The sequence below is a fragment of the Nomascus leucogenys genome, chromosome 22a (genome assembly GCF_006542625.1).
Source record: "Nomascus leucogenys isolate Asia chromosome 22a, Asia_NLE_v1, whole genome shotgun sequence".
Taxonomy (NCBI): Eukaryota; Metazoa; Chordata; class Mammalia; order Primates; family Hylobatidae; genus Nomascus; species Nomascus leucogenys.
The window spans coordinates 1,809,570-1,837,507 of NC_044402.1; the positions used below are offsets into that span (position 1 = coordinate 1,809,570).

The 27,938-nt window shown below is 64.4% G+C and overlaps 1 protein-coding gene and 1 long non-coding RNA gene across 3 annotated transcripts in view; one reads left to right on the top strand and one right to left on the bottom strand.

Annotated features, from left to right (window-relative positions):
- Positions 1 to 23,648, bottom strand: part of KIF26A (kinesin family member 26A) — a 41,894-nt gene extending 18,246 nt beyond the window's left edge. The window contains exons 1-4 of one of the 2 annotated variants that reach the window (XM_030803619.1): positions 23,453 to 23,648; positions 22,929 to 23,174; positions 9,993 to 10,439; positions 4,564 to 4,751 (exon numbers count right to left, since the gene is read on the bottom strand). In XM_030803619.1, coding sequence (XP_030659479.1) covers positions 4,564 to 4,751; positions 9,993 to 10,439; positions 22,929 to 23,174; positions 23,453 to 23,494 — 923 coding nt within the window. In that variant the 5' untranslated portion in view covers positions 23,495 to 23,648. Of the gene's footprint in view, positions 1 to 4,563; positions 4,752 to 6,738; positions 6,869 to 9,992; positions 10,440 to 22,928; positions 23,175 to 23,452 lie in introns of those variants that run through there. The other variant, XM_030803621.1, reaches the window with a different exon arrangement.
- A 328-nt stretch (positions 23,649 to 23,976) lies between these two features.
- Positions 23,977 to 27,444, top strand: LOC115832461. The gene is made up of 3 exons (XR_004027970.1): positions 23,977 to 24,697; positions 24,990 to 25,367; positions 27,058 to 27,444. It is a non-coding gene; the product is annotated as an uncharacterized LOC115832461 (long non-coding RNA).
- The last annotated feature ends 494 nt before the right edge of the window (positions 27,445 to 27,938 follow it).

Consider the following 27,938-nt stretch of genomic DNA (forward strand, 5'->3'; position numbering starts at 1 on the left):
GCCAAAACCAGGCTGGCGCTTTGCCCTGTCGGCCACACAAAAGGACACAAGGGCTCTGCCCTCCAGTGACCCTCCCAGGAGCCAGCGTCTGCAGCACAGACCTCAGGTGTGCCTGGGCCACAGCGGACACACCCAGGGCCCAGGCCGCCCAGACAAAGGCTGGGACCCGGCGTCCTCTATGGTTCCACTAGCCCTGGAAGTCTGGAAGGTTGTTTGCCCCACATCTCCACCCCACCATCTGACCTAACTTGAGGCGCCTCCTCCTCCTGGGGCCCATCGCCAACAGGCTGCACCCCAGCCCGCCGGGCCCTCCAGGTGCCTGCTTTTACGGGCTTACCTCACTGGCATGACTCAAAGGCCTGTCACTGCATTAACGAGGCCCCAGAACGGGCACTTTCTCCTTTGATGAAATTCAGGCCCCCATGGAAACGCCCGTCAGACACAGCAGCCCCCACCTGGCTACCACGCTTGGGTTCAACAGCCCTTGATGGCCCTCGGCCCTGTGGAGGCACGAACTTACTTTCTGAGCAGTGGGGGTTGTCTCCCCCAGGCTACGGCAGACACTGCCCACACCCAACACTGCCAGGGAGCGGCGGCCCTCAGTGGGCAAGTCTGAGGGGTTTGACTTTGAAGGGAAGACTCAGAAAAGCAGGAACTTCACCTGCATAAACAGCCCCCATCCTCACAGGACACCTCCTCCAGGAAGCCTGCCCTGATGCCCTGAGATGGGTGTCCCCAGCCCCTTCGCCTCCTGCGCCTCCTGCTTCTATAGCAACTACCCCCTGCCGTGAGACACCAGTTTACACAGCTATGTCCATGCCAGCAGGGGGTCTGGGGGCAGATGCTCACAGAAGAAGCTCAGAACATGCGTGAGCGAGGATGAACGAGAGAGCGGGCACCTGAACGGCCCCCAGAGCCACCAGGTGTCTTGCTGCAATCCCACAGCCTTGCCTGGGCTCATTGGCCCCGGCCGTCGATTCATGTCAACAGAAAGGGAAATATTTTCCTTTTTACAGAGAAAAATCACCTCCTCCAAACAAGAGGGTAATTTCACAGGCAGTTGGCCTTGATGACGAGGGCCTTAATTACCCCAGGGAGACACGCGAGCCTGCTCTGTCTCGCGCAGGAATCGGTTATGGCCAACCCAGAGCTTCCACACTGGGCCGTGTGAGGCTGGTGGATGGAGCCCCACCCTCCCTACCCCCACCTCACCCCAGGGGCACCTGCCACCTGCCGGACCTCCCCCACCAAGGAACCAGGGCAGGCATCGGGGGACCCCAGCTGGGTCCTGCAGACCTGCGAAGGGGACCCTGGACCCCAGCTGGAGGCAGCTGGAGGCAGCTGGGGCCTGAGACCAGGGACTGAGGCATCAGCCCCTCCAACTCCCAGCCTTGCAGTGGCCTGCACTTCCTGTGTCCTGGATTTTCACCCACGGGCCAGAAGACAGGTGGGGACACCTCTCCAGACAGTGCCTTCCATGCGGGTCCCCAGCTAAGACTCGGGGCAATGCACCCCCCCCCCCCCGCCAAGTGCTGCACTTCTGCTGGGTACCAGCTTGACCATCCATGGGCCTGGGCACCCAGGCAGACACAGGGGGGCTCTGCTGAGGCCACAGTGGGGTGAGGAGTGGGGGGCCTGGGTACCTGCGAGTGACATGAGATGCCCCCCACCCAAGGGAAGCAACCTCCCTTAGCAGTTTTTTTGAAGACATTTGATTTGGGGTCTTGGAGGGGACCCCCATACTAGCATGGCAGCGAGCAGGTGAGAGTGCGATGGTGAAGTACCTCAGAGGAGGCACTGCAGAGGCTTCCAGCGTCGGTATAAACCAGCGGGGCCTCAGACTGTCACCAGAGTTGCCAGAGCCTTTGGGGAACTCCTAACCCCGGGAGCCACCCGGCCCACGCGCCCCACCTTTCCGAACACTTGCTGGGCCAGCACGCCAAGCTCTGTCACAGCTGCGCTGCCTCAGTCCCTGCAGCTCCCCCAGGCCCCACCCAGGGGGCGAGGGCACAGGGCTCAGCCCCTGCCCTATCTATGCCCCCGTTAGCATTAACGAAACCCCAGCACCCGGGCACCCATGGGATCACTCCACATCCCAGCTTCCCCGTGTGTGGAGATGAGGAGCCCAGAGGCCACTGGAAGGATCAGGGGGCGGCCTGAGGCTGGTGCCCTAGCCAGGGTAGGGGGTGCTTATGGGCAGCAGCAGAGCTGAGACTACCCAGGCCCACAGGATTCAAAAATCCAAACTCCTGACCTCCACCCCATTCTGTCTCCACTTGGCAATGCTGCCTGCCAGACTCCTACTCAACCCTCAAAGCCTGCTCCCTGAGAGGCCACTCTGCCCTGGCTGCTGCACGGGTCCCGTGCTGCCATCTAAGGCTGCCCCCACAGAGGTGCCCCTCGGTCCCTCCAGACTGGAAACTTCCCAAGGGCAGAACAGGGGCTGGGGTCAGTGGCACCCCCTCCCAGGTCCTCTGCAAGGGTAGAGATGGGAGCACAGAAGGTACCCTCAGCACGTGCCCCAGACCCCGGGGCGGGGGCTAAAGCTCCACTGTCTCCTGGTGGACTCGTCCCCACTCACAGCCACAGCCCCACACCCACAAAACCCAGGAGTGGACACCCCCTCTGATCTCACCCCGAGGGTTCAGGGTACTGCAGCCCCACAGAGGAGGTCACCCACCACTGACCCTAGCCCACGTCAGGCACCCACCGACAGGGCCCACCTGCCAGGATGTTCCCCGCCACAACCTGACCCACGACCTGCCACCTGCAGTGGCCTCGCAGAAGCCGCTAAGACCCAGGGTGCCTAACAGGCTGGAAGTAATGGCAGCGGGCAGCACCCCCGCCTCGGGAGATCCGCCTCTGGGTCCCCAGCCCGATGCGCTGGTTTCTATGGTAACTTCCCAAGGTCAGCAGGCAGCGCGGCTGGGGAGCGGCACCGGCCTCGGCTCCCAAACAAAAGGCAGGCACGGCCACCCTGCTGGGCTCCAGCTCACCAACGCGCCAGCCTGGGGGCCGACACCCTACCCTTACTTCCCAGTGTCAGGAACCCTCCTTGGCACCGGGGGCTTAGCATCAGGGACGGGGGGAGCGCTGAGCACTGGAGCTGTTCTTTCTTTTCTGGAAGTCTCCACGTTTCAAATCCTCCTGCCAAACAGGACCCAAAGGAGCATGACCACAGGGCTGTGCCCAGACCAGCCGCACAGGCCCGGCAATTCAGGACTAGGCAGGCTGTGACGGGGTGGGCTGTCACACACACGGGGGACTCCAGGGCAGGCTGGGCAAGACCCCCATCTGCTCCCACCAGGGTCCCAGCCAGCCGTGCTCTCGGCACCTAATTGGGGTGGCGCTGAGGCCACACTGGTCACGTGCGCGGCCTGGCTGTGCTCCAACGCGGTGATGCGCTCATCAGCCCTCAGCCCGGCACACGGCGTGCGACAATGCCCTAATCATATGCCCCGTCACTCTGCAATCAGACCACACAGTCCCCAGGGCCGGCGCTGATAAGACGCCCTCGTCTCTGGCCGCCGGGTGTGATGCATGTTCAAGCTTATCAGCACCCGTGTGGGGCTGCTAATGGGACACTGACCCGCGGCTGGGCCTGCCATTACCAGGCATTATGGCAATTACATCCTGTAATCCGCATCCTTACACCAGCAGGATGAGAGGAGGCTCTGCCACGGGTCCCAGGACCAAAGGCCCTGCCGGGAAGGGCCCAGTGGAGGCTCCCACGCCACGCCCCTCCATGCCAACTCCCCCTCCCCACCTCTGGTCTCCTGTTCCCTCTGCCTGGCCCACCACATCCACACCACCAGTCGGTGGAGGACCTGGTGCCTGCAGGGCCTCAGGCTTGGCATTCCGGCAGTGGCGGGGGTCAGCGGGGGGCAGCGCAGAGAAACCAGACACCCCGAGCTCGGGGCCTGGGAAAGGAACGAAGTGATGTCAGATATGGTCCCCCAATGTGGGATGCTCCTGGTGGAGCTGGACCTGCCAACCACAAGCCCGGCTGGCACCGTGGGCACCCGCTCAAGCCCTGCTGCCCCTCCCCTTGTGCTGCCTGAAGGCCAGCCTTGCCCTCTCCGTGGCCCCAGCCTACGCCTGCCCCGGGCAGCCCCCGATGGCCACAGCTGAGCTGCCCCACTCCGGGCCACATTCTCCGGGCCTCACAGGCATTTTCTTGCTGCAGTCACAGTGACTCTATGAGGAAGAGCCCCACTGACGGGAGGAAACCGAGGCACAGAGAGGTTAGTTGATTTGCCCAAGATTGCACAGCTCAGAAGAGGCAGGGACCAGGCTCCAACGCAGGCAGGGTCCTGGCCGCAGAGCCCCTCCTTGGCAGTGCTCCCCTGAGGGTGAGATGCCCCCCAACATTGGGCATGGGGCCCGAGAGGCCGGCAGGCTGCGAGCAGCTCAGCAGCTGTGGTCTGAGCAGCTCCCCATCCACTCATCTCGGCAGCAAGCATGCCCGAGGTCCCCCAGGAACAGCCCGCAGGTCCCCAGGGGCCCAGAGCCCGGGCCATGGGGCCCCGCCCACGAGGCTGCCCAAGAAGCCCCAGGACATACCTTATGAAGAAGGAGGCTGCAGCTGAGGGGCCTGCGGAGCCCCCGACCGAGCCCGGGGTGGGGGTGACCAGGGCTGATGTGCAGGCTCCACCACGGCCCCAGGCCTTCGACAAGCCATCAGGGCCAGCCACGGGGGGGCCTTCTCGGACTGTGTCTGCCACCGCCACGGCCGCCACCGCTGCCTCGGCCTGGAGGGAAGGAGAGAGCACGTATGAGGAACCCAAGGGCAGAGACACCACTGCCCCCCGGCACCCAGAGTGGGAGAGACAGGCCTGGGCACCCCAGAGCCCAGCACATTCCTGGGTGCTCTGCACCCCCAGGGCCCAGCCTGTGAAGCCAGGAAGGCCCCAGAAATCAGGGCTGGGAGAGAGGCCAGTGGGGAAGGCCTGCCTGGGCCCTGAGGTCACATCCCCAGCTGGGGGTGTGTGGGTGGTCTGCCCCAGCAGGACTCCTTGGAGGCAGAGAGGGAGGCAGATGGTGGCCCAGGAGCCAGACTTTCCGCCTCTCCCCATCAAACTCCAGAACCGCAGTGACCACACTGGTCAAGACCGATGGACACAGACCCCCCACCCACTCACCCCTGAGCCGCCTGGGAGCACCCAGCAGCATAATTAGAGAAGAAACCACAGTAACTATTTGGCAGAAACACTAACTGCCCCACACATGGTGATGTATGGTGCTCCCTCATCTGAAATACTACCCTGGCATTTCCAGCTCATTAGCTCAAATAAATCCCAGAACGGGAGGCCGCCTCATAATGAAGCACAAACGTAATTAAACGCCCGGGACAGCCCAGCAAACGTGAGCTCCACCTCCGCACGTTCTATTCCCAGACACGTGGGACCCTGAACCCTCAGGCCAAACCTGGCCCTGGGCGGCATGGGAGGATGCAACCCCAGGCAGGGCAGGGAAGGCAGCCTGCTTCAGCCTGGCCACCCCTCGCCCCGGCCCCCTTCCCCAAGGGCCCACTGCCCCAAGCTCTCCAAGGACCCCCTTGGGCGCCGTGGCCTGGTCAGGTCACGGTCACCCAGGTGCCAAGCGTCATTCGGCCCCAAGTGTCCAATCAATAACCACTGCCCGAGGCGTCCTTTGTGCCGAGGCTAGCAGAGGACCGGCATCCCCGTGCTGAGGGGATGTGGGCTGGTCTGGAGGGCCCAGCATCCTCAGGGTGTCCCAAGTGGCACAGGCCAGAGGCCAGGCACGGCACATCAGCAGAACAAGCCGCCCCGGGACCCAGGAGGGACACTCCAGACGGAGGCCCTGCCGTCCCAGACAGTCTCCCTCCTCACCACCACGGAGGGGCTCACCCTGCCCAACCCAAGGCCGGCACCAGCTTCCAGGCCCCTCCCGGGACCTGGAACAGAACCACGTCTGCAAAAGGAAGTTCACAGGGAGCCCCAGGACTTAGGCTGGATGGAAGCTGGGTGCCCCCTGGGCCCTGGGCACCAGCCACTCCTCCGGGGCTTCCAGAAGGACTGCCCAGTAGCAGAAAAGGGCGAACCTGGGACCTGGAACAGCTCACTGGACATTGCGCCAGCACACCACACCCTACCACCAGCCTGCAGGCCAGGAACTCCCGTGCATCCCTCTGAACCGAGCCCCGCCAGCCCTCTCCTTCTCCAAGCCACTCCCTCCCCTCAAATGTGAATTCTATTTTATCACTTAATGTATGTGCTCCCTATCAAAGGCCTAAACTCCTTTGCTGAGCAGACAGGAAACAGTTATCTTTAAAGTTACATGTTAACAACAGCTCCTGAGCCCCCAGAGCAGAGCCGGGTCTGGTTGAGCACCCCTGGGCGTGGCAGTCAGCACCCAGGGCCAGTTCTCCTGGGGGCCTGGGCCGTACCACCCCCAGCCAGCGCGGCACCCACAGGTGGCTCGTCGCGATGGCACCACCGTGGGGCCACATTTGGCATCCTGGGCCAGGCCCAATCACAGTGTCCAGTGAGGCACCAGGACACCCTGCCTCCCCCACTGGACAGGGGCACTGAGGCTGGAGGGGCCACAACAGGGACAGAGCTGCTACACCACAGCCCACCCGGCCCCTCCACCCTCTTCCCACAGGGCCCGAGCCCTCCCCCATCTCAGGCCAGCCTCTCCACCTCCGGCCAGAAGGTTCCGGCCCCGCCCAGCAACGGTGAAGGCCTGCGGCCAGCTGGGCCTCCCCACACTGACCTGTCTCAGGAGTCCGGCACGCGCCTCGGCTCCACCGTCCCACGCGCTGCCAGGACACCGCCCCATCCGCCGGGACGGCCACTGCCAATTCCTGCCGGAAGCAGAGCCCGGGCATGCCAAAAGAAGCCGTCTGGCAAAGCGAGAGCCGGGGGCGGGGGAGGACGGCGAGAGGGAAGACCACAACACGGGGGCAGAAGAGAGGGGGGGCGGGCGGCCAAACAGAACATGTGATGGAGGCGCCACAGCAGCAACGGAAGGAAAGGCAGGAGAGAGGGCAGCGTGAGGCCGAGGGGCGCAGAGCCAAGGGCCCCAAGCATAGCTGCGCGGGACCCACCCCACGGGGAGCTTCCTAACCACAGCAGGCACCGGGCGGCCAGCAGAGAGCACCTGCGACCTCGGGGAACACCAGGGTTCCGTGGAGCACAGTTTAGGAAATGCCAAGCTAACCCTCTTCTTAGGAGCCCTCCAGGCCCAAAAGCATCTGTAAGGTTCTGGCCCGTGAAAGACAGCAGCCCCCCAGATAAACGCCTCACTGGGTGCTATTTTGTGCTGAGAAGTCGGGGAGAAAGGGAGGAGGAGGGGCTGAGGGGCAGCCAGGGAGGCTCACAGCCGAACTCTCAGCCGCCAGCGTGGATGTGCGCCACCCTACAGAGCCCCATGGGGCGGACTCACCCACCCACGCGAAGCTCCAGCCTCGTCACTCAAAGGGCCCTAGGGCCTGGACAGCCCTGAGTTCAAAGATCTGCCCCTGCCTAGCCCATCTCAGCCGTGAGGACCACGGGACACCCTCCACAGCCCCTGCAGCCCAGCACAGAGGTGGCAGGAGCCTCCAAGCTGGTGCCACCCAACCTCCACGTACGGAGGCACCCCAGCTCCTCAGGGCCACCGCCGACACCTCCAGCACCCCGCACTGCCCACCGGGCCGCCCCTCTGTGGAGGTCCACAGTGCCACTTGCAACCCACTGTGGGCTCTGAAGGCCAGAGCCTGGGTCTCGCAGCTCAGTTCATAGCGTGAAATGGGTCACGGTTCGCAGCATGTCCCAGACCATGGCAGCCTCTGGTGGTGCAGGCAGGGCACTGGGGTGGCCCCCATGACCACTGTCCAGAGCTCTCAGGGCAGGAGGGGTGTGGCACAGGCACAGGGCAAGGCTCCGTGGGCAGCTTCTGCCCTCTGCAATGGCAGCGCTGCCCCGACCCAACATTCCGGAAAGAACCGCTGGCCAGCCCTGCCAGGCGGCTCCGTAGCCCAGGAGTCTCTGGATGCTCAAGATGTGGGATGTTCCAGGCCCCACGTGTGGCTGCAGGGGGCCCTGGGAGCCCTGGGCCACCCACCACCCCTCCAAGGACCAGCCTTCTGGCCAGATCGAGCCACGTTCAGCATCCCCTGCCAAGCCTCGGCGGAGGCCAAAGTGCCACAGCTGGGCCCTGCCCCTCCTCTCCACATCATGTAACAGAGGGGGCTGCAGCACCCCCGTCCCACCGGCTGGCCCCAGATCAGTGTTCACCTTGGAACAATCTCACTCGACCCAGGGGTGGTTGACTGTGGTGGAGATTTGCAGCGCGTCTCTCCACGAGTATTTAACTCTAGAGTCTAACAGGCACCATTAACATTCCAGGGCCACGCTAATGATCGATGCCCTGGTTCAGGGGAAATTACCTCATCTGAATCCTAAAGTTCTATTTATGGTTCTAATAATCTCCCTATTGATCGCCTGGACTGTTGTCTAATTATAAATCCATTCCCACCCACCCTGGCCACGATCAATGTGCACATAACGCTGGGAGAGGGTGCCTAAATGCCTGCCGTTCATGGTGTGCCATCCACCAGCAGGGCTGCCCAGCAAGGGGCCTGCGATCTTCTCCACCCCCACCCGCTGGGACCCTCAGCCACAGGCAGGGTGCAGTGAGGCCGAGTGGCCCAGGGAGACAAGAGCAAGAGACGGAGGCGCCTGTGCCCACCATCCTGGGTTTCAGGCCCAGCCCCTGACGCTTCCACACAGGCTCAGCTCAATGAGACCCCCAGGATGCTGCCCAGCTCACCTGCTGCAGCCCCCAGCACCATCCCCGCCCACCCCTCCCAGGATGCCCAGCTCTGGGGCCAGGAGGTACCTCATGGCAAGGGTGGGGTTCAGCTCTGGGGCCAGGAGGCACCTCATGGCAAGGGTGGGGCTCCCTCTTCTTGGCCTCACCACAGAGCTCATAGGTGGAAGGGTGTGGGTGCCGAGGCCACAGGGGAATCATCACACCAGCTGGGACCCAGGGGGTGTCCAGAAGTTCCTCCCATGAGCCTCTATGCACCTCGACCCCTAGGGCAGCCCAGCAGCCTCAGAAGGACCAGCCCAGCAGCCACTGCCAGGGCAGCTAGTGCCAAGGCCAGCCCCCAGCTGGGGCAGGATCTTGATGTCCAGACAGGTTACCTCACCAGTCACAGGGAGGCCGAAAGCCCAGAAGGCAAGGGCAGGGTCTGCCTGGCCTCAGGATCAGTGGCCAATGTTGCCCCAGAGACTATGGGGTCTCTGCACCTCTGTCTGCCCCTGGAAACACCACCAGGCCTGGAGACCAAGGGAGAAGGGTGAGCTTGTGCTGGTCGCTGTGTGGTGACTAGACAGTGTACCAGGCAGAAACAGCTCTTCACAGCCACCCACACATCCCTCTGCCCCCGGGGTGCCACAGGGGTGGGCGATGCAAGGAGGCCCACACATCCCTCTGCCCCCGGGGTGCCACAGGGGCGGGCGATGCAGGGGGGCCCACACATCCCTCTGCCCCCGGGGTGCCACAGGGGCGGGCGATGCAGGGAGGCGTCTCCAGCAATTGCAACTGCCGGTCCCCCACCCGACGTCCATGGATGCCTCGCACCCCAGGACTCCACACGGGCCCTCGCTCTGCCGCAAGGGTCCTCCTACTCCATCTGCCTGGTGAGCCCCGATCTACATATGGTGCACTGTGCATTGCAAAGTCCTGTGCTGGGCACTGGTGGGCCCTCAGCCCCAGTCTCAAAAGACAGACAGGGAGGAGCACATGCTCCCAAAGAAAGTATTCCCTGAGTCAGGCAGGGACCTGAGAACAGCTGCTGTGCACCATCAAGGGTGCATCTGATGTGGGGCCCCAGGAGTGTCTGGGGAACCCCCATGCCCGCAGTCCCCTCCCTTCAGGGAAGCCTTACTGCAGGGCACTCAGCGTGGACAGAGATCCCCGAAGGAAGCCCAGTTCTGACGAGGAGGCCAGCAGCCCCATCCGCTGAGCAAGACACTCACCAGGCACGCCGGCGGGAGGAAGCTGTTGACCCGCGAGACACTCCACATGCCCTCCAGGCACTGCTGGGCCTGGATGGTGACCGTGCTCAGCGCCCCTCCAAGACCTGCAGGTGCTACAGACACCTGGACACTGGGCCCGGGGGGCCAGGCCAGCCCCTTGGTCCTGTCTGGCCCGGCTCGGCCTGGCTGCCTCCCTGCAGGACCCGCTGGTCCTGGTGTGTCCCTTGAGGTGGTTGTGGTGCTGGCGGGTGTGAGGCTGGGGCCTCCATGGGGGGCGTCGAGGTCCTCGTGGCTGGCAGGGGCCTGCAGCAGGTGCATGGCCTCCCGTGTGAGCTGCTGCAGGTGTGTGGCACAGACGTCACAGCGGCGCTCGGCCTCTGGGCGACAGGCTGGCAGGGCCCCAGGTGCTGGGAGCTTGTCGAGAAGCAGGGCAGAGAGGCAAGGATCCTGAAGACAGCAAGGGACAAAGGCAGGGTCAGTGCCTGGGGAGGGAGAGCCGGCACCCAGAGCCCACCAGCAACTCTCACCCTCCATGACGCCGCGAGCTCCCGCCTGGCCACCGCACCATCCGTTACAGATTAATAAGCCCAAACAGTTTCATCCACACGAGCCCAGCAGGAAAATAATTATCGGGCTTCATCGTGAGGCTCGCAATGTCCTTGTTAACTGCTCACCTTCCCCAGCCATCATTAACCGCCCCGGCCTGTGGGTAACAAGGCAGGTTTGCGGCTCCCGGACAACCGGACCACTGTCAGCTAAGGCCGCCTGGCAGGGGACACACAGGAGACTGGCGAGAAGCAGGGTGCCTTAAAAGCAATGTCTCTTCAGAGTCACGAGGGCCTCCCTCACCCACACTCACTCAACGCGGAGCCGGGGGCAGGAGACCCTCTCCCTTCCTCTTCAGGTCTCCAGCCCCGGTGGGGCAGGTGGAAAATCAAATCAGTGCTGCTGTAAAGGTGTCAACAGAAGCCCAGGCCGCCGCGAGACACTCCTAGAGGGCACATGAGCTCACCGCAGGGGCGCAAGGGCGGAGGATGGGGTACAGCCCAGGGCCCTGCCCCCCGCCGCGCACTCCACCAACTCCCCCCAGGGCCTGAGCTGTACGCTGTGCTGCACGCTGTTTGGTGACTGCCCCCTTCCCTGAACTGGGGGGACACACAGGTTTCTCTGGCCATGAGACTGAGTTCTAGAAACGGCTAAAAACAAGAGCCAGGAGAACCCAGAGGAGGATGCTCCTCACCCAGCCTCAGAGTCGGGGAAGGCTTCCTGGAGGCAGTGACATCTTCCAAAAGGAGGGGGAGGAGCAACAAGGAGACAAGCCACAGAGCAAAGCTCACTGGGAGAGAACGGACCAAGAGGCTCACTCCTCCCTAGGGCCCACCCGTGTCCCTCGCCACCCCATCAGGCTCTGGCCTTGCCCCTCCCTGGGACCGCTCTGCAACAGTCAGGGCCAGAGCCACGACCAGTATCTGTCCTGCTCTCTGGGGAGGGGGCCAGGCCCTCTGCATCTGCACCCCCTCCCGAAGGGGTGTCTCAGCTATAGGGCACCCAGCCTGGGCAGCCCTCAGGACAGCACCAGCCCAGCCCTGCTGTGGCTGTGACCACCCAGGGCTTTCCGAACACCACCCGACAGGGGTCCTCCACCAGCCCCCAACTTCCCCACCACCCAAAACCTGGGCCTCCCCACCCACCTAGCCCCAGGCAGTCCCTGGCTCAATGGCTGGCCACATTGCCCCAAGGGATTCCAGGCAAGACCAGACTCCAATATAGCCACCCTGTTGGCCACGAAAGGCACGGCGGCCTTCTCAAACGTGCCCATTTCTCGGATGAGGAAGCTGAGGCCCATCATCCTGGGGAGCGGGTGTCTCATTCACCCCACCCACATTCCTTGAGCCGGCCTTGTCCACAGACGCCCTGGAGGCTCACAGTGCTAACAGTTGTGGTCCAGGGTGGCCGGTGCCAGCCAAGCATGCGCGGCAATCATGTTCCCCCAGGACCACCTCGAACTCCCCATAGTCCCAGGCAGACCAGGTCACATGAAAGGGCGACCCCCACCAGGCCCAGCTGCCTGATTTATGGGCCACTCCGGGGGCCTGGATTTCCTCCAGCCCGGGGCCTGCAGAGCCTCTGAAGTGCCTGGCGCGTCTGGTCCCCATTAGCCAAAGCCCCTCCCTCCTGCTGCTTCGGGGATTCGCTGAGGTCAGCCACAAGGAGCCCTGCAGAGAGGAGGAGGGGAGGGGGATGAGGAGGGGGATGAGGAGGGGGAGGGGGGAGGGGAGGGGGATGAGGAGGGGGAGGGGGATGAGGACAGGGAGGGGGAAGAGGAGGGGAGGGCCCTACCAGAGCAGACGCTGCAGGAGCCCCGCTTAGCTCTGCTGATGCGGCCAGTGGGCACACAGGTCTACACGTGGAACCCAGAACCGGCTGGCTCCTGGCCTCAGTCTCCAGCCACAGGCTGAGGGCAGACAGGGCCTGTTTTCCAGTCAGGCTCAGATTATACTTATTTTCCACTCAGCGGGAGGCTGCCCTGGTGGCCCGTGTGAAGGGGAAGGAAGTCCCCGCCTGCTGGAGCCATTAACCCAACCTGACAGGCAGCCCGGCCCCCAGCCCAGCCCCCAGCTCCCTGTTCTAGAGCCTCCGGCCAGGCCAGAGCGTCCAGCGACCTCAGGCCTTGGGAAGCCCACCCTGCCCTTCCCTCCAGGGCTGCACAGCAGGAGGCAGGAAGGAGAGCAGAGGGCAGAGGAGGGAGGAAGCCCTGATCGACCTGAGAACGCACCGCCCACCCCGGGCTGGCCAGGCAGAGGGGCAACAGGGAAGAGGGGACAGGAAGCCAGAGCGGCCCCCGCCCAAGCCCCCACCCAGCTTTGCCATCAGGAATTCAGACAGCAGCTGCCAGGGAGGCCCCAGCCCTATCCAGGCCTCGGAGCTCCGGGCATCCAAGTCCCAGGTGTCTGGGGGCCAGCGCTGGAGGGGGGGCCCATCAAGCTGAAGCCCCCACTGGGGACAAGCCAAGGCTGCTGGTCACCTGCTCAGCAACAGAGGCGGCCCAGGAATCTGGGCCAGGGTACCTTCCCCCAGCAGCCCAGGTGCCAGCCAACATCCTGGAGGCCGGGCCCCACGGCGAAAGCCCACGAGTGGGCCACGCACCCCTCCCCAGGACGGGCCACCAGGCCCTCCTCTCAGGGACTCTCACCACCCAACCCTGACCCAGCAGGCTCCATGAGGGGCACTGAGAGGCCCACCCAAGGCCCCAGGAATTCAAGGCACAGGGCAGGGGCCATCTCTGCAACCGTAGTCACACGGGAGACCAGCCTAGGGCAACACAGCAAGACGCTGAATGGGACCAGGCGCCATCACCCCCACCACTGAGCCCTCACACCAGCCAGGCCGCGTCAGGCTGGCACAGCATAGGGGCCAGGGCACAGACTGCTCGGGTAGAAACAGAACCACAGTGCTGCTTGCCGGGGCCACTCAGAGCCACACAGCCCAGCCCAGGGGGACCCGAGACCTCCTATTTGCGGGACCAGCCCGGGGCCCAGCACACTGTCCAGCTAAGACAGGAGGAGAACTCGGCGCCCCGCTCAGCACGCGGGGCCAGCACTCAGGGCTCCAGGGAAGGGCTCGGGGAGGCCGCTGCTGGCACGGGTGGCTCCCAGGGATGGGCAACTTGGGCCCCAGAAGGCGAAGGCAAGGGTCTCCCACACCACTGACTGCTCCCGCACAGCAGACCCCAGATGCAGCCCTCAGAGAGACAAAGGCCGCCCAGCCCTGCAGCCCTGCCCCTCCCCCTCCCCGCCGCGCACAGCCCCCGCCGCCAACAACAACAAATCCTGCTCTGTGGCCACTTCCTGCACCTTCCAACCTCTGCACTAGGCTGGGCGGTGGGGACCAGGCCTCCTCTCCCAGCCATCCCGGCAGCTGACGGGGTCCTCTGGCCCAAGCCCCCAATGGGTTACTGCCCCAATTTCTGGAATCTGAACTCCTCAAAGCCGCAGCCAGCAGGCCCACCTGTCACCCAGGCCTCCACAGCCTGGTGCCTTGAGGAAGACAGTAATTACTCCACTGCGAAATATGACTTTCAATTTTCTCTTTATGGTCTAATTACACAGATACTTTACTTGCATTTGGAAAATGTTTTTCTTCATTTGATTCAATTTAGCATCAAGCACAGCCCACCCATCGTGCGCCTGGGTTTTAGGGAGTCTCCCCCCTACTTATAAATCATGACTTTGTTCTTTATTTTGTTTCTGGGGTCTCCGACGTGCTTTAAGTAATCCTTCCATTTTCTCCTGCGTGTGAGGCCTGGGGAACTTTACCGGGGACTCCCTGCTCCCCGTCACTGCAGGAGAGAAGTCTCCCCGCTCCAGCCAGCCAAGCCACTGCCCACGGGAAAGAACAGCTGACCAAACCTCCCCGCCAGGCAAGGCCACTGTGGGACAGCGACGGGGGTCCTGCTCCCAGTTCAGAGACGCCACGCCATCAGACCCCCGGACCTCAGCCATACGGGGCCCTCCCTGAGTCCCCATCACCCGTCTCCACAAAGGAGCTCTGGCACCCACTGGCAGGGCCGCTGGGAGGGCAACTAGGCCCCGAAGCCCCTCCCCGACCCACGCAGTGAGGCATGCATGTGTGGGCAGCCCTTGTAAGGACCCCACGGGCCGTGACCTCCAGATCTTGCCCTCCTTTTCCTTCCCAAACAAAGCGTGCTGGGCTGCAACCCCGAGCAGCCGCTGTTTCCGGAGCTGACAACAGGTCCAGGAAGGGACCCCCGGCCAGGCGGCAGCCCGCGCAGGTCCTGCTGTCCAGGACATTTCCACGTCTGGTGCAGCCCATCAGGGCGGGGGGTAAGGAGCGGGCTCAGTGCTCCAGTCTGGAAACTGGCTGGCCACACCTGGCTGCCCTGGTGCCCCTCCTGCCCAGCTGGGCACCTCTCTAAAGGCCCAGACCCTCCCTGGTCTGCCAGCCAGGGCTCCAGGGACCATTCCCATCCTATGGGTCTGCAGCTCTGAAGGCCTCCCACCCCCTTCCTCCTCTGCTGGGAGGGGAGGGAGCGGGGACACGGCCCAGTCCACCCAGCACTGGCCGGCACGCCATCCCCAAGGGCCTGTGCCAGGCGCCAGCCCAGCTGGGCAGCTTGGGGCACAGACAAGCTCATTGAGACCTTCATCCCCTCAATGGCCTCCCCTGTCTTCCACCGCATGCCATGACTGGGATCTGGGGCTATGGGTGGTTAAAGGCCAGACAGGCAAGGATGGCCCCGGCGAGGTGGGGTGGCAGAGGGGCAGGCTCATCAGGACCCCCAACGCTCAGAGGCGTGCTCACTGCACTGCAGGGGCCTGAGAGTCACCTGCGCACTCAATCCAACTCCGTGCAGGCTGCAGTCACCGGGCGAAGCAAGGGGCCCCGTGGACTCGGTTTCAAATCAGGCCCCTGCCTCCCAGTGACCCCAGGCATCCCTGGGCAGAAACCCAGAAAGCTGTGCATGTGAGGGGCCACAGGACTGTCCACACCACCAGCCCCTCCTACGAGGCTGCCAAGAGTGCCCAGGATCCCAGGGCTGGAGCACAGCTCCACTCCAAACACAGCCCCCAGAGCGCCCGCCTCCTGTCACCTGGCCTGCCCCATGACGCTCTCCACATGAGCTCCAGCCAGGCCCATCTCAGGGCTTTTCACATGCCCACCCCTTGGAGACCCTCACCCCGTCTCCTGGGTTTAACTCTGAGATCAAACACTGCCGCCCCAGGAGCCGTCCGGATGCCGGGACTGCACCTTCCCAGGGCCCTCCCCACGGTCACAGCACTTTGCTTATGGAAACATAGCGGTGAAGGAGAAGCCAGGAAGAGCCTGGCTCTGTGGCTGCCCCCACTTCTTCCCCACAACGTGGGGCAGCAGCGGGCACAGAGGGTCTGTGGTGGTTGCCACCCCCACATCCCCGCTGCCCGGCTCCTCAGGCCCGAGCCCTCCATGCTCTTCACACCACACGGTAGGCACAGGGATGAGTTCAGACCTCCCGGCCTCCGCCTCAGGGCCCTCTCCTCACAGGCCTCTGGGGCATCTACAGAGGGCAGGGACCCCATGCCCCACAAGCTACAGCCCCTCCCACAACACCAAACGCAGCCAGGAAGCTGGGCAGGACCAGGACGAGCCTTCTCCCAATCACCCAGCAGACAGGCTGGGCCCCTGGCACCATCCCAACACCCAGACACACCCCTGTCAGGCACCCCAGGCCTCCCTGCACAGCCCTAGGAGCCACCTACCCCCAAAAACAACCACCCTGTTCACTGGTTACCATGAGTCTGTGACCCCTTTATAGACTGAGGCTCGGAGAGACTGAGACACCTGCCTCGGGCCACACCACCAAGGTCGCAGAGCTGGGTTCCAGCTCAGACCTGGGTGACTCCAGGGCCCAGAGACGCACCCTTGCCACTGCCCTGCTGGCCCCTCTTGGGGAGCCTCTGGGCTGATGGGGGGGCCCCAGCCCCACCCTCAGGAGAGAAAGATGGAAAGCCAGGCGTGGAAGATAAAGCTTGCAGCCAGGTCGCCTGACGCTTCTTCCTGGTGAAGGCCAATTTGCGGGGGTGGGGTAGGGGGGCCCTAGGGACGAAAGCAGGAGGGGCCTGTCCGCCTTGCTCAGAGCAGCCCTCACAGGTCAAGCGGCTGGAGGACGAGGGCTTTGTGGAGGCCGTGTCGGCGGCAGGGGTGAGGGTTTTGGAGGCAGAGCTGGGCTACAGCCGTGAACCGAAGCTATGAGCTGGGGAGGGAAAACAGGGACAGGACATTTAGGAGGAGCTCCCTGAGGGCACCAGGCAAGGGCCAGCACGCGGCACGCTCCACCAGAAACAGAGGCCAAAGCTCAGGCAACACCCATCACATGGGGTCAGAGGCCAGCGCAGGAGGGACGCAAGCACCTCCATCCCAGGCCCAGTGCAGCACGCTGAGCTGAGCTACCTGGCGCTGGGCCAGGTGGGACTATACATTGCCAGCAGCCCCGGGCACCGGGCTGGGCCACCCACCCCTCCCCAGCCCTACAGCCGAGGGCTGGGATGCTGCTGGGGTCGGGGACAGGTGGACTGGGGAGTCTCCACGGAGCACAGTGCAGCCCTGCGGAGGGCCTCAGGCCACCCCAGCCCACGGGGCCCGCCTAGAAGACTCCAGCCTGGAGAGGCAGCTGTGGCCCGGGCACGCCCGTGAACAAAACAGAGACTGTGACACTGGAAGTATAAGTGACCCTGAGCGCCAAAAGAAGCAACAGTGACGACGCAGCCCAAGGACTCTGTTCACAGGCGGGAAACTGAGGCCCTGCAGGACAAGGACACACCATGGTGGGGGTGGCAGCCTCCAGAGCCTGCCCTGAGAAAGTCTCATCAAGCAGAGCGTTCACCCCAGCAGGAAGGGAGCAGCGGGGGTGCAGAGCTCAGAGGCTGACGAGGGCTGCCCGTTCCTGGGCCAGGACTTCCAGAGGCCAGAACACCCAGCCTGGCTGCCACCAGGAACCAGGGAAAGCCCAGCTGACAGCCACTCCCCCCAACAGCACAAGCTCCGCTTCCATGGACCAGATGAACAGGCTGAGGCAGACACGACCAAGGCCCAGTCAGGCCACTTTTACTCTTGTTTATTTACACGTAGCCCACACTGTCTTTGGCTCCCAGGAACTACAAAATACAAGCCGAAAACAAAACCATGCAACTACAGTCAGTCAAGTTGGAACAAAAAGAATGATCCGTTCCCATTAGAGACAGAAGAAAAGTCCCACGCGGCCCAGAGCTAAGTAGCAGATTTGCTGTGAGCTTCCTAGCAGGCAAAGGAAGAGAAGAACTAGACTTTCTTTGTTACTTAAGGCAAAAGCCAGCTCTTCTGATTCCCAAATAAGAGATCCTTCCAGAGTACTTAAGTGAGCTTTGGGAAGGCCCCAGTCCCATTCCCTTAGCCCACTCCAAACCCTCACAAGCCCCTCCAGCAGGACTCTGAGCAGCTGAAGGTTTGGGGGTGGCCCACAGTCCCCCTCCTTCCCTGTCCTCTACCTGGCAGCAGAGAGGCGGTGAGGCCAGCCGCCGCAATCCCATCCCCACCCAGCCCACGTGTGACCACGGCCAGACTCCCCGACAGCACGCCCCTGCCCCAACATAAAGCTTGTGCCCCGGAAGCCGCTAGGGCTCCATCTCTGCTTCTGGCTGGTGTTCAGAGGACAATGGTTCACATCCCTCAAGCTCAAGTCCTCCCCCAAATGCCCATCCTCAATCCCTGGGACCCCAGAGCAGCAAAAGAGACAAGACAAGCACAGGGACGTGCCCTCCACCCATCACATGCTGAACCACAGGGAATCCCGGAGGCAGCACCATCCGTCCAGGGAAGAGAAAGCCCAGGTCCCACAGAGGCTGCACAGCAAGGCTGGGCCTGACCAGCCTTCCTCCCGGCCCTTCCCGGGCTCCATCTCCGAGCTCCATGGCCTCCCGAGCAGAGCCCTTCCTGGTAGAGTTAGCCAGTGCCCTGCCTGCCAGCCAGGGAACCGTGCCCCTCTCACACCTCCCCAGGCTGCCACCGAAGCCTGTGACACCCGGGCTCAGCTGGGAATGCTGCTGATGCCAGGCACCCCACCCTGCGGATCCCCGAGGCGGGTGCCACTGCCAGGCACAAAGGTGGCCCTGGCAGCAGTGGAAACTGGGCCAGGCTCCAAGCAGCGAGGGAAGGCGGCAGCCCCAAGTCTGGGGGCCCAGGGGCTCTGACTACAAGTGGCAAGCAGTTCCCACCCTCCCAGGACCATTGCCTATTTGGGGGCAACAGACCCGGGACCCCCAAATCATGGGCCTGGGGGCTGTGGAGACAGAGATGCCCCCATCCATCCAGGGGGCTAAGAGGGCTTCCTCGGACAAGTGACAGAGGAGGAACGAAAAGCTGGCAGGAGTCACCTCCAGTCAAACCAGAGAGGCAACAGGAGAAGCAAACAGAGGCCCACGAGCAGCTTCCAAGGAGAAACAGGACTCGCCAAGCCACGCAGAGCGGTAGGAGGGCTCCCGGCCTCAGACCATGACAGCTGATTCCCTGTACACAGGGGCCACCCCGGAGCTTCGCTGGGAGGAGAACCCAGAGCCACAGCCTCGATGGGCAGGGCAGCTTCCCTCACTGTTCAGCTGCGTGGCACCAGCAGGCAGCACCAACAGTGGTTCTGAAGCTCTTGGGGGCATAAGGACGAGGCCCCTGCCTGGATAAGCAAGAGACACTCAGGAGCTAAATGAGAATTGATCATTTTCCCCATCAGGGGCAATAATCAATTCAGCACCAGTGTTGACACTTCAAATGTCACGGGGTCTCAGGAGGAGTCCACACCTCACATGACGTGTCTGTCAGCAGCTGGAATGGATCCCCAAGCAGGGACCCTCTCCTTGAAGCAGGGAACCATCCTTTGTGGGGGAGGGGGATCGTCATCCTCCATGGGAACTGTCATTTTGAGGGGCGCAGAGCCAGAATCCAGCCCCAGCAGTCCCGGGGGTGACCACCAGCAAGTGGGGTGTGGGAGGAAAAGCCTGGTCACTCAGTCATTCAACAAACACCTCCAGGTGACCTGGACCCCATGCCTGACCTGGCAGAGCTCCTGCTTGTGGTAGAAACCAGGACTGGGGTCGGGGGGAGGGAAGAGGTCTGCCAGAACCAGCTCATGGTGGTAGGTGAGCATGGGGAAGGGAGGGGGGCCTCGGATGTGGAGAAAGAGGGAGGCCCCAGCTTTGCCTGCTGAATGGGAGGCACCGGGCTGTGACCTCCCACAGGGACATCTCAGAGTTGGGGGCACCTGAGAAGGGGCCCCGGAGGCCAGAGCAGGGATACTGAAGGGCCACCAGCCCAGGGAGGCCAGGGGGTCTGGGGATGAGGACAGCATCTATGGCAGGGCAGACAGAGCAGCCCATTAGAGAAAGGGCCCTGGAGGCCACTGGAGGCCAGGCCACAGAGGGCCGCTCCAGGCCATGGGGGTCCTGAAGTAGTCAGCCCGGAGACAAGGCCTGAGGACCCCGGCGAGAGCAGAGGGCACAGTGTGGGGGTGCAGTGGGGAGCAGGAGCCATGGCCAGAGGCCCATCATGGGGACTCCCCTCCACACCCAGGGCCAAGCACCCTTCTCAGATCAGGAAAGACAACCCCCTGGGGCTCCAACCTGGGCAGGAAGACAATGTCCCCCTCCCCTCCAGCCCCAGACGGGGCACCAGGGCTCAGAAAGGTGGGGAGGGCACAGTCTTATCCATGCCACGGGGATGAGGTCCCCGGACAGGGGACCATGGTCACCCTCACTGCCCAGACAAGGGAACTGAGACAGGCTCAGGCAGACGAGAGCACACAGCAGCAAGGGAGAGGTAGGCCTGGAACCCGGGCTCCAACAGCCCCAGGCACAATGACTCCGAGTCCCTAACTCAGCAAACAGCAGCAGCAGCCGCCGCGAAGGTGAGAGTGCGTCCCTTCCGGGCACTGCTCTACATACCTGTGCAATGGGCATAAAGACCGTCCCATGTCGCAGAGGAGGAAACAGTGGCCAAGAACTCTTGGGAACCTGCTCAAGGGAACTGCCTCCTGGCAGGAGGGTGGGCAAGGGCCCAGCAGGGGATGGGCAAGGGCCCAGCAGGGGATGAGCACGGGCAGGACCATGGGGGCATCGCGGGCTGGCTAAAGAGCAACACATTCAAGGAGACCCTGGCAGGCTGGCCCTCGACCCTCTAAGCCTCCCTCTACAGCGGAGACAGGCAGGGAGCCCGGAGGCAAGGGCCTCTAACAGCCAGGCCGGGTCCCAGCAAGTCTCTCCACTTCTCTGGGATTCTGAAGATCCAAGCATGAGACAGATGGATGATCGTGAAGTTCTCTGTAAACGGCTATCCTCGAGGAAGCTCATCTCTCCCCTAAAACATACGAAATGGGCCCCTGGGGAAATCCTAGAACACCAACCCTAAATACCCCTTGCCACACTGGCCTTAGAGAGCAGAGGCCAGGGCCCACTGGACAGTGCATCGGACTCCGGGGAGCATACTGGGGTCCCCCTGGCCACCCCAGAGATTTCCCTCCCAACCCAAACACAGAAGCAGCCATGTCCACACATCTGGGCCCAGCAGGCCAGGCCAGGGCTGCAGGCTACAATTTTCCTGGGACTCTGGGGACAGCCCAGGCCCGCACAGGGGACAGGACAATGACACCCGTAAGGCCCCAGGATGGCAGGCGCAGCCCCCCATGCCCTGTGGAGAGACAGTGGAGGATAGGGCCTTCTCTCCCGGGGGCACAGCACCCTGCAAGGGGGACAGCACTTCACAACAGGCCCCAGGTGACAGAGAAGGCCACAAAGCAGAATAAGGGGGCCCAGAGCAGAACAAAGCCCTGGCTGAGACCAGCCCGGGACCCTGGTGTGCTGAGTGCCAGCACCAGCCAGGGAAGGGGGAGCCCCCAGCTGGCACTCAAGAGGCGTTTCCAGTGTCAAAGGCCAAGCTCAGGGGAGGCTGGAGGTGGGTGGTCTGGCGCTCCCCTGACGACCTGTCTGCCAGAAGAGACCAAGACACCCCCCTAGATGAGGAACCTCGAATCCACCAGGGACTAGTATGACCTGCAGCCCTCTCCACTAGGACCCCTGGCCTGCCCGTGACCAGGAGCCCCCTCCCCTCCACAAGTCCATGCCAGGACCATGGCCCCAGGGCCAGGCAGCATCAGCAGTCCAAGTCCACTCCAAGAATGGGGAGACCAGTTCAGTCCTAATGCCCCTCCTGCCTCTGGCCTGTTTCCCCTAATGGGGCAGCAAGATGGGCCTTTAGCTCTGGCTGGCCCTCTCCAGGGGGCTCTCAAGGGTCTCCTGCTGCCTTTTAACTAGATACAGGCCACTGGGGCACAGAGTATGGCCAAGGCTGCAGCCTGTCCAGAGCAGAGGACAGGGTGGGTCCAGCCCCACCCCAGGACAGGCCCACAGGCGCCTGGCCTGAGCCAGAGAGAGGCTGCGGCAACCCTATCCCTCGCCAAGACTCCAGAGCGCCCGGAGAGGGTGCCCAGGGCAGAAACCAGACTGGTACCCTGCCCCACCCTGCCCTGCCCCAGACAGGGCAGTCAGGGTCTCAGCTCACTCCAACCCCCACAGCCCTCCTTAGAGAACTATATTTAGATTCAATGGGGATTATGTGGACTTCCCAGGAACTCTTTCATAAAGGCTGAAGGTCGGGCAGCGGGCTTCCTCTGGAGACCCCCACCCGCCCCCAGCCTTTGCAAACTTTCAGCATGCATTGTTCCTGGAACAATGGTCCCTGCTCCCTCCAGAGCCGGCAAGCCCACTGGCTGGAAATCCAGGAGAACCCCTCCCCCGCAAGCACCTGCCCCTGGGGCTGGAGCCTGAGGAACCCAGAGGGCCCAGACTCAATTCCCCATGGGCGGCCACTGCCTCAGTCTGTCCCAGGAGGTGTGGGACAACAGTTCTTATCCTTGAGGCTGGGAGAGGAGTAGGCAGGGACGCCCCAGCGGCTGTGGCCCACCCTTCCACCTGCCAGGGCCCCCGGCCCCAGGTATGTAATTTCCAGACACCTGGCTGGGGGCCCAGGTGCCCCAAGGGCCACAATGCACCAAATAACCTCTCCCTGCTGGCAGGGCAGGAGCTGTACCGCCCTGGGTGGAGTCCCTGCCATCCGCTCTCTCCCCTCCTCCTCCCACAAACACATGCGGTCCAGCTGTGGGACATCTGGGCTGGGGGAGGAACGCCAGCCCAGGCCCCTCCCATCCGAGGCAGCAGGGCCCCTGGGGCTGAGCTCCCTAGCTCACACATAGTGTTACAGACCGGGAAATTGAGGCCCGCAGAAGGGAAGTCCTGGCTGATAACTCTCTGTGGAAACAGCAGCAGGGAAGGAGTGGAACCCTGCTTCCCTCCAAGCCCCAAGTTCTACGCAAGCTCGGCGTGGCCCTGCCCGGAGGGGTCGGCCTCAGGAAGTGTCACTTACCCGGAGGGTGGTCCCGGGCCCGCTGACCAGCTTCCACGCCTGTCGCTTGAGCTCCACGAGCTTCGTGTGGCAGTGGCGGCACCAGCCGCCTCCGCCGGCCGAGTGGCCCTGCTCTGGGCCGGCCCCGGCGCCCTCGGGCGCAGGGCGGCTGCCGCATGGGTCCTGGTCGGGCCCGGCGGGTAGCCTCTTTCGGGGGGACACCTCCAGCAGCGGCGGCGGCTCGCGGGCCGGGCCGCCCTCGGCCACCTGCAGGGTGTGGGGGCGGAAGCGGACAGTGAGCCTGGGACGTCCGTCGGCTCCAGACCCCTGAGCGCCCTGCCCCAGAGTGACGCTCTCGCCAAAGTTAGGAGCCCTGGGCACGACCCTGGCGCTCACCCACTCCCTCCATCCCCGGAGGTCCCGCCTGCGGGTCCGCTACCCTCAGCAGGAGGCCCGGCCCCCAGTGATCCAGCGCACACCGCGATTATCTTCGCCGTCCCGGGCCCCCGCCGCCCGCCTCCCTCTCCAAGCCGGGCCGCGCGTACCGCGGGCTGCGCAGCGCACAGAGGGACGCCGCGGCCGACCATGGCCCGGGCGCGGGAAGAGCCCGGCGGGCGCTCCCGGCCACGCTGGCTCTCCGGGGGCGCCGCGGCTACGTGATCCGGCCCCAAGGCGCCCCCATGGCCCGGCCCAGCCGCTCGGAAGTTCGCAGAGCCGGCGAGTGTCCTGGGGCGCGCGGTGGCTTCGGTGGGCGCGCTCGGGAGGCGAAGGCGGGGCCGGGGAGGGGCGGGGCTCAGGCTCCCGGGGCGGGCGGCGGGGGGCGGGAGCCCAGAGAGTGCCCCGCCCTTGCCCAGTGCTGGGCGGCGCGTGGGGGGTAGGGTCCTCGCTTCCCCGGGCGGCCCCGCGCACTCCAAGGACCCCAACCTGTTAGGTGACTCCCTGCCCCGGGGAGGGGCGCTGGGGGCGGCGGCGAGGATCTAGTTGCGCGCGCGCATGCGCCTCCCGCCCCTCTCCCGGGACACCAGGGCTGCGCGTCTCCCAGGAGGCACCGACGCCCCTCCCTCTACAGGCGGGAAAACTGAGGCTACGGAGGGGACGCTCTTGCCCAAGTTCCACGGCGAGGTGGGCCGAGAAAGGGGCGGGACCCCGGCCCCGAGACTCCCAGGCGCCTTTCCAGAAAGCCCGGCGTACTCTGCGTGTCGCGGGCCACTTTGGGTCTAATTGTCGCGCGTGGGTGAGTGTCGCCGCGGTGTGCGCCTCGAGCCGGGCAGCGACCGCGCCGGCGTATCTGTGCCTCGGCGCGTCTGCGAACGGCACGTGTCTTTACAGCCGCGCGTGTGCCCGCAAGTGGATGTGCGCGCCGTGCCGCCCGGGAAGCGGGAGGTCCTGCGGGCGTGCGCCGGACCTGTTGTCAGCAGGCCTGGCAGATGGGAACTCAGCTCCGGAATTAATTGCTTGTTTGTCTCCGGCTGGGAGTCCGCGCCCCCCCCCCCCCGCCCTTCCCCGGCGACCAGTTGCTCTGTGCCTAGCCGGGCCCCAAATGTCGCCGGCATCCGCGGCCGCAGGCAGCTCCGGGGCCAGGCTCCGGGTCAGCCCCAAAGCCTGGGTCAAGCCAGGCGGGCGCGGCGGGCGGGCTCCCCGTGACGCGAGCGCCCCCTGCCGGCCGCTGCGCACACGGCTCCGAGACTGGGGAGACCCAGCGCCCCGCGTCCCAGGCCTGAGGCGCACTCGGAAACTCCGAATGTCGTGATCCCGGCAGAGACCAGGACACGCGGCTGCCGGCGCATACAGTGAGGCCTTCGCAGATACGCAATACGTCAAAGTGACCCTTTCCGTTTTGCCCACCCCCTTTTACTTGGATAAGCCTCCCCGCCCACGCACGCCCTCCCCAGAAAGTGGGGTAGGTGATCCCCTCCCGGCTTTCCGGGTCGTTGATGACCTTAGGGGTTCGAAAACGCAAGGGGGTATGGAATAAAGTGGCAGGGGCTCTCCACTGTCTTTCTGAGATCCGTAACCTGCAGTCCCTTTCCACCCAGCCTGGGGGCCCGGAAGCGCTTCCCCTACCCATCTCATCGCACGCAGCCTGGAGAAAGAAAACGGGCGTCAGCCCACATCCGGATCTGGGTACCCAGGACAACACCCAAACCCCACCCGCACTGCCGGCAGACAGCACCGCCTCCCGCCGCTCCACTGCTCCGGGACATACACTCTCTATATCCCGTCCCCCCACCCACACACGCAACCCAGAAGCACGCAGCGGTCGGGAGCCCAGCTCCTGCGCCCCTGGCCAGCCACACCCGCAACTTCAGCGCTTCTACCGCCGCGGCGCTTTGGGAAGCACAAGCTCACATCCCATATCCGCAGAACACGGGGTGCACGAGGGGGCTGGAGTCACCCCGGGGGCTCACGATCAGTCAGGGTCCACGACCCCCTACTTCGCCCATCCTAGCAAGGCGCAAGGTGAGCCAGAGAGTCCCTGCGCTGCGCTCTCCGCCCTAGCCACAGCCTCCGGGTGGGTCCGGTTGGGACACAGCCTTGAAGGGACAGGGAGACGCGGACAACGCTAATGGGGGAAAGTGCGGCAGCGAGTCCCAGCCCGGGCTGCGGGACGCGGCTCCGGACCTGCCGTCTCCTTCCCGGCGCAGCACCCCCAGTCGCGCGAGCCGCGCGGCAAAGTCGCGGGACGGCGCCTACACCGCTCGCCCCTCCCGACAGCCCTCACCTTGCCTCGTCGCCGCAGGAGGTGGCTGGTGAAGCCTAGGATGATCTCCGAGTCCAGGCAGAGCGCCCCCATCTCCAGCAGGCTGGGAGCCTTGCGGGGCGCGCCGCGGGGCGGCTGGGGCGGCTGGGGCAGCGCCATGGAAGAGCGAAGCGCGGGGAGCGGCCCCTAGCGCCTCCCGCCACCGCCGCCCCGCCCGCGCGTTCACTGGCCGCGCGCCCGCCGCCGCCGCGCCCCGCACCGCGCAGGGCCGCCCGCCAAGCCCCCGGTCCTCCGCGGCCCGCGCCCCCGAGCCCTGCGCTCGCTCCGCGCCGCGCGCCCCCGCGCTCCGGCCCCGCCCGCCCGCGCCGACAGCGCCCCCTCCGCCCCGGCGGCGAGCCAGACACCAGCCACGCGGACTGGAGGTGTGGGGCGACGGCCCCGCGCGCCACGGGGCGGAGGATGGAGGCCAGAATCGGGTCGCGGTCCGCATCCACCTGCCTCGCTCGCCCCCAGACGTCGGTGTCTACTGCCGGGTATCCGGCAGGGAGAGGGCAGCGCGGCTGCTGTAAAACCCTTCCGACTGGGGCATAATCGCAGCCCCTTTCCCCTCCAATCTGTCCTGAGGACGCCGCGCGTTGGGGTCCTGGCCCATGGAAACGCTCAGAGCCCAGTGACCTGTGCACTCCAGCCCGCCCACGCTCCAGAGCCCCCATTCAACCTTGGCCTATGGACCTCCAAGGCCCACCCCAACCGGACCACGGAGCGTGCGCAGCGGGACACGCGGTCTGCGCCTCCACTCCAGGATCCCGATTCTGCCGCCACCCGTGGCCTTCCCTGCCCCGACCCCGACTCCCTGAGGGCTGGAAGATTCGGGCTGGCTGCCGGGCACGACGACTTTACTTTCAGGGTCCGGAGCTAGGGGCGGGGGTGGGCGCTCTGCCTGGGGTGCAAACTCAAGCCCGGGTCCCGCGCTCCTCCTGTGGCCTGCCCCAGCCTCGCGCACAAGTGGGTGGGATGCCTGGCTTGAGGGAGGAAGGGGGAGGATCAAGCAGGCAGAGAGGTTCGCCTAAATGCGCTAGGCCCACGCGGAAGGTCTTTGGGAGTTAAGGAAGTGTCAGGGACCCTGCCCAGGGGACATTATGCGCCTTGAGCAGGACTTGGAAGGTGGACAGGCGAGGGAAGGAGAACGTTTTCAGCGGCGCCAGCGCGCACCTGTGGCCTCGCTGGGGTGCTAAGGCTGGGCTAGACTTTATGTGCTCTCTGCCCCCTGCACTCCTCTAGTCTCCCCTGGGAAGGACCATGGCCACGCCCCACAACCCCACTGCCCCAGCGCCTGAAGACCCTCCTGCTACCCCGGTCCTTCCCCTGACTCCCTCCAGTGGAGTCTGAAGGACATTGTCTCAACCTGCCTCTAACCCAGAGCCCAGCACTTCCATTTGTCTCCAACAGAATCACCATAAACGCTGGATTTGCTGACCACATGGCCGATCGTGACCACCTGCTCTGTACTCACCCAGGCTTCTGGTCAGGAGAGAGGCGGGGAAGAGCTGCCCCCTCCCTGTGTCCACCATCACTCCTGGCCTGGGATCAGGGCAAGTTATAAAGGGGGCCAGAGTCCCCCCTTTCTCTCTGTCCCTCTCCAGGAGGACACTCTGGGGACCACCCACCCTCCTCCCGCACAGGAAGGGGACTGGGGAACACTGTCCTCTTCCCCCATCCTGTCTCATCCAAGACCCTGAGCCTGGGGCGGGGGCGGGGGCTCCTCCCTTCAGCGGACCAAGGGCTTCTGGGAGGCCACCCGCCATGTCAGTGGATTGATTAAAGTCATTGTGGGGATTTTTGTTAACATTTAATTTACCAGGCACGCGGCGGCTGGTCAGAGCTGTCCCTAGGGAAATCTAGACCAAGGGAGGAAAACAGAAAAATCCCCCTGCCTTTCAGCAGGGCCCCTCTGATGGGATTAATTGCAGGAACTCAGCTTCCAATCAGACCACACGCTGCAATGTTTCAGGGAGGGAGGAGGACATGGGGCTTGAGTGCTCAGATTCCTAACCTGGGTGCTTGGAGCCCAGGGCCCTCCATACCGCCATCTCTCCCCAGCCTGCTGGTGCCGGTCAAGAGCCCAGCCCCCCACCTCTCCACACCTTCCTGTCTCCATGTGTGATGAGGTGGACGGTACCTGGAGGCAGACCGGTCCCTCCAGAGCCCACCGCACTCCCATCCATGTCCCTTCAGCCTGCAGGGTGAGAGCTGGGAGGCGCCCCAGACACGCTCCCACGGAAACTGGACACTTGCCAGAGGTGTCTGTAGTAGTGGAAACCGGCTAGGTA